At 43.5% G+C, this 6,234-nt stretch overlaps 1 protein-coding gene across 1 annotated transcript in view; it reads right to left on the reverse strand.

Annotated features, from left to right (window-relative positions):
• FHOD3 (formin homology 2 domain containing 3) overlaps positions 1 to 6,234 on the reverse strand; it is a 432,873-nt gene that overhangs the window by 60,324 nt on the left and 366,315 nt on the right. The window contains 1 exon segment of the mRNA XM_017873931.1: positions 2 to 536. Coding sequence (XP_017729420.1) covers positions 2 to 536 — 535 coding nt within the window.

A 6,234-nucleotide genomic window follows, 5' to 3' on the forward strand; every position in this document is an offset into this window, starting at 1 on the left:
GGGAGGTGGCCCAGGAGCCTCCCTGTGACCTAGGTCCACATCTAGGACGTCAATGTCATCCTCCTCCCCCAGGTCAGTGAAATCCATGTCTTGGATTCTGAGTTCTCTTGGATTGGCCATGAGTTGGTCCCAGATGTAATCAGACTCTGTCTTTGGCTGCACCAGCGCTGTTTCTGGGACCTTGTCATTGGGTTCAGCATCAGGGGAGATGGAACCTCTCCCAAGGTCCCCGCTGTTGAATTTCTCAGCAAATGCTTTCACACTGCCTCGATTGTCCAAACAGCCGACGTCCACCCTCCTGACGTTCTCATCCTGGGTCTGAGAGTTGGCCTGCAGGGTGGATATTCTGGTAGAAAGGCTGGCTACCGCCTCTGCCTCCTGCTGGGTCCTCCCGGCCTCCCCATCCCCCTTCTCCTCATCACCCGGAGTCTTCCTGTTATGGGCATACAGCATGTCAAGCATGAACCGTTTGTTGGTGAGGATGTCGCCACACTGTCCATTTACACCTGCATCCTGGACACCTGCAGGCCACAAACCTGAAAGTACACGGGAGAGAAAAATGAGAAAGGGGCAAGGGGGCCTCGCTTCCATGAGAAAACCGATTAGACAATAAGTGAGCTTGACACATGGGAGTGACTTCAAAGAAGACACTGCACGAACAGTCAAAACCATGGCCAACAAGATGCTCTTGGGCAAGAAGAAATGCTGCTTTACAGTCCCAAAGACCCACACGAGGACCCAAGACTTTTCCAGGCATGATGCTGCTGGCTCCTACCTGGGCTCACGGGAGAAATTTTCCTCCTTTTTCCTGCCCACCCAAGGCAGCAGGTCAGGACCCACTCAGCCACAGGTAACTAAGGAGCCTCTGCCCTAACTTGAGATAGAGAGGCAAGAAGCCACTCCCTGGCCCCAGCAGGTGTTGGAGAGCCTGGAAGATTACCTCTGTTTCTCTCCCCTACTCCAAATCTACACTAGTGTAGCTCAAAGTGCCTCAAAAACACACAAACTGTGCCACTGGTCACTCTTTAGGTTCATTCCTTATCACGGTCCCTAGTCTCCAGGGGACTGAATGCTGCCTGACAATCTCACTCACTCCTCTCCAAGGTGACTTTCCATAGCCCTCTCTTCTCTAACCTCCTGCCCCATCTCATCCTCAGAGATAACCTTGCCTCCAAGTTCACGGACTTAACAGATGAAGCCAGAAGGAATCTTCCAGAGCCTCCCTTCTACCTCTACTCTCCCACCTGCACTGACCCTTAGAACACAGTCTTCCTCCTGTGACTGCCTCACAAACATACCTCTTAGCAGGGGTCGAGTGCCCACTTGTGCATAAGTAATCCACTCCAGAAATTATCTGTCCTGCATTTCCCATGGCCCTCCCACTATAGTCTTCCTTCTGGCACATTAACATACATATATATATAATTTCCCCCATCTTAAAAAAGCAAAATCACCCTTGGCCCCACTCATCCCTCTAGCTATCACCTAACTTTAACTTTTCTCCTTTCCTCTAAAGTAAAGCTGCTCATAAGAGTTGCTTTGCCCACTGCCTCCAATTTCTTTTTTCCTTTTCTCTTGGACCCAGTCAGAGGGAGCTATTGCTCCCACTACCCTTCTCAGCTGCTGCTTTCAGGTACCAGTGACTTTTGTGTTGCACTAGACACAGTCAACCACTCCGTCCTCCCTCACAGGGGTCCCAAGATATGATGTATGACACAGGGCTCCCAGGACATCTGGCTACTCCTTCTCAGTCTCCTTTGCTGGTTCCTCCTTATCATTAACCTTTAAATGTCCTTGGACCTCTTCTCTCCATCTGCACTCTTTCAGTCTCATCTAGTTTCAAGGCATTAAATGCCATCCATAAAACACCACCTTCTCCACCCATGCAGTCCCCAACCTAAAGTGCTTCTCCTGCAATCCTTTGCTGTCTCAGCTACGGCAACTACATCCATCTTGCTGGCAATTCCAAAAACTTCAGAGTCATTCTCGACTCCTTTTCTTTCATCCTCCACATCCAGTGTTGCTGGGCATCCTGTTGGCTACACCTTCATGTCATATCCAGAATCCAGCTGCTTTTCTCAGCACCTCTGCTACCACAACCAAGGGCCAGGCTAGCATGGATTCCTGCCTACAGTACTGCACGGGCATCCCTGCTGGACTCTCTGCTTCTAGTCACGTCCCTTGATAGCCAGTTCTTACCCCAACAGCCACATGATGTTTATAAAAATGTCTGATCCTATCTCTCTGCTCGAAGTCTTTTAACAGCACCATCTTTTACTGTGAGAAAAAGCCATGACACAATGTTCACAAGGCCTTCCATGATCCTTCCTTACTTTTCATTCATCGCCCACCACCAACAAGACTCCCCGACCCCCAGACACACACGCCCATAAACCTTGTTAGCTACAGCAACTTCTTCCCATTCCTAGAACTCACCAAGTACGATCTGGCCTCAGGGTGTCAGCCCCTCCTGGGATAAACTACACCTAGTGAATCACACAATTTTTATCTTTGACCTCTTATCTTTACTCAAACCATATCTTCTCAGTGAAGTCTTCCCTGACCACTTAGTGAAAACTGTGCAATCCTCCCCCAACACTGTTGATCATCCTTTCCTGCTTTATTTTTCATCACAGCTCTTATGACTGCCAAATCTGTCATGTTTTACTTATTTTATTGTCTGCCTCTGCCCTATCACTGGAATGATTATAATTACTCATTAAATTGCCTTTGTCATGGGATGTAAACTCTATGAGAACAGGATTTGGGTTTGTTTTGTTTACTGTTGTTTCTGCAACATCTGGAACAACTGAATGAATGAATGAATGATCAGGAATGTTATTCCTCTGGGTTTGCCTCTTTGGGGCTTGTATTAGTCTGTTCTCATGCTGCTATAAAGGGCTGCCCAAGACCGGGTAATTTATAAAGAAAAGAGGTTTAATTGACTCACAGTTCATCATGGCTGGGGAGGCCTTAGGAAACTTACAATCATGGCAGAAGGGGAAGAAAACATGCCCTTCTTCACGTGGTGGCAGGAGAGAGAAAAGTGAGTGCCCAACGAAGGGGGAGGCCCCTTATAAAACAATCAGATCTTGTGAGAATTCACTACCACAAGAACAGAATGGGGGAAACCGCCCCCATGATTCAATTATCTTCACCACGTCCCTCCCGTGACACATGGGGGATATGGCAACTATAATTCAAGATGAGTTTTGGGTGAGGACACAGCCAAACCATATCAGAGCTGGCAGGGCCAGGTGGTGAGTGCTTCAGGAGGTGAGTTCCATCAGCTTTCCAGGACCTCAGTGGATTCTGGTGTTGAGATGTGGCAGGAGACCCAGGCCTGGGAGGTCAGCACTGGGAGCTTCATTCAGCCAAAGGAGCATCCCCACTCAAACAGGCTGAGGGTGGGCCCTGGCTTGAGGAGGCATTGACCAGGGGAGCACAAGGTCCCCCAGGATTTCCAGTGTAGCTTTATTCTCTGTCCTCGGTGCAACAATGGCTTAACCTGACCAGGGGACCTTAGGCCATCTCAACACCAGAACAAGGAGCTCTTGAACCCTCTTTTAGGTTTTACAAACAAAATATACTTAGAAAATAATCATCATCAAAAGGAGATGAGATGCCATTTGAAGAGCGAAAAATGTGGTTAGCTGGAGTTCCAACAAGTGGTCAGACACTCCTGCGAACAGAGTCCACTTTGATGCCAGGAGGCTGCAGCAGATAAAGCAGCTGAGCCTTTCTCAAGAGACGGCCTCGCTCTTTCTCCATTTCTTGGGAAATGTGAGCATTTTCTTATTTTGGCAACAAGGAAAAGAATTTTTTTTTCTTTGAGACGGAGTCTCACTCTTGCCCAGACTGGAGTGCAGTGGTGTGATCTTGGCTTACTGCAGCCTCCACCTCCAGAGTTCAAGCAATTCTCATGTCTCAGCCTCCCAAGTAGCTGTGACTACAGGTGTGGACCACCACATCCAGCTAATTTTTGTATTTTTAGTAGAGATGGGAGTTTCACCATGTTGGCAAGACTGATCTCAAACTCCTGACTTCAAGTGATCCACCCGCCTCGGCCTCCCAGAGTGCTGGGATTACATGTGTAAGCCACTGCACCCAGGCAAACAGGTAATATATTTTAAATGCCAGTTTCCTTGCTTATTCTCTTCATTCATGACTCCTTTTATCATTCTGTACTATCCCTCTTTGTCCTTAGTAATTTCCTTTGCTCTGAAGTCTACTTTAGCTGATGTAGTCATTCCTGCTTTTCTCTGATTTAATGTTTGCATAATATATCTTCTCTCAACTTTTTTTCTTTTCTTTTTTCTTCCTTTTATACCTAGTCCTACAAATTTTTTCCCCAACTTTTAACTTACAATCTACCTGTGTCATTATGTTTGAAAAGAGTTTTCTATACATAACATAAAATTGGGTTTTTATCCACTCTGCCATCTATCTTTTAATTTAAAGGAATTATTGCTATGTTAGAGCTTAAGTCTGCCATTTTATTTGTCATATTTGTTCCATTTGTTTTAGTTCCTGTTTCTCCTTTCTTGGTCTCCTATGGGTTACTTGAATACTTTTACTTTAACAAATTTTTCAATTGATACATAATAGATATACATATTTTCAGGGTACACGTGATAATTTAATAAGTTCATATAATTTGTAAAGATCAAATCAATGTAACTGGGATATCCATCACCTTAAATAGTCTTTTCTTTTTTTTACAACATTTAAAGTATTCTCTTGTAGCTATTTTGAAATATACACAACACATTATTGTAAACCATAATTTCCCTACTGATCCTATAGAACACTAGGTCTTATTTTCTCCATTGGATTGTATACTTGTACCCATTAGTCAATCTTTCTTGATCCCCTTTGAATATTCTTTAGAATTTCATTTTGATTTATTTATAGTGTTTTCAAGTACATTGTTTCATCTGGTTTCTGTAGTGGTTTCTCTAGGTATTACAATATACACACTAACCACAGTAAACTAGTATTGCTGTTTAACCACTTTGAAGTGTGGAAAACGTACTTCCATTTAGATATCTTTAGCTTCCCCACTCTGAAAGTATAGTTGTCCTAAGTATTCCTCTACCTACACAGAGCACTACATCAAATGATGTTATAATTTTTGCTTCAACCATCAAGTATGATTTAAGAACTCATAAGCAGAAAGTATTTATTTATCCGTGTTTTCACCCATTCCTTTCCTTCCTGAAGTTCCAAGACTTCTGTCACCATTTTCTTTCTGTTTGGAGAACCTCCGGTAGTAATTCTTTGAGGGTAGGTCTGTTAGGGACCCACTCTTTTAGTTTTTCTTTATCTGAGAATGTCTTATTTTCCCTTCATTCTTAAAGGATACATATGCGGGATATAGAATTTATAGTTGATAGTTCTTTTGTTTTAGCACTAGCAAAATATTGTGCCCCTTCCTGCTAGCCTCCATGGTTTCAGATGAGCAATGTGCTGTCACTTGGACTGGTGTTCCCCTATGGGTAAAACGTTTCTTTCTAGCCTCTTAGAAAACTTTGTTTGCTTGTTTTTGGTCTTCAGTTTTCGTAAGTTTGACTATCATTTGTCTTGGTGTAAATGTCTTTAAATTTGTCTTGTTTAGGGTTTGCTCAGCTTCCTGACAAATTTGAGAAGTTTTGGGCCATTATTTCTTCAAATAATTTTTCAGCATTACACCCTCTCTCCCCTCCAGATTCCAATGAATTGGCGTTAGATCGAGTCTTACTGTCTCACAGGTCCCTGAGTTCATGTTTTTCAGTCTGTTTTTTTCTGTCATTCAGAGTTCATAATTTCCACTGATTTGTTTTTGAGTTGACTAATCATTTCTTTTGTTGTCTCTAATCTACTATTAAGACCATCCAGTAAGTATTTTATTTTGGTTACTGTGTTTTTCAGGTCCTACAATTGCCCTTTGGTTCTTTTTAATATCTTTTATTTCTTTGCTGAGATATTTTATTTTTTATGTATTCCCTAAGTGTTTGTAACTGCTCACGGAAGCGGTATCATGATGGCTGCTTCAAAATCTCCGTCACATCCACAGAACTCTCCACCCCAAATCAACAGAATATGCATTCTTCTCAGCACCACATCGCACTTATTCCAAAATTGACCACATAATTGGAAGTAAAGCACTCCTCAGCAAATGTACAAGAACAGAAATTATAACAAACTGTCTCTCAGACCACAGTGCAATCAAACTAGAACTCAGGACTAAGAAAA

Source organism: Rhinopithecus bieti, unplaced genomic scaffold (genome assembly GCF_001698545.2).
Source record: "Rhinopithecus bieti isolate Rb0 unplaced genomic scaffold, ASM169854v2 scaffold_5260, whole genome shotgun sequence".
Lineage (NCBI taxonomy): Eukaryota > Metazoa > Chordata > Mammalia > Primates > Cercopithecidae > Rhinopithecus > Rhinopithecus bieti.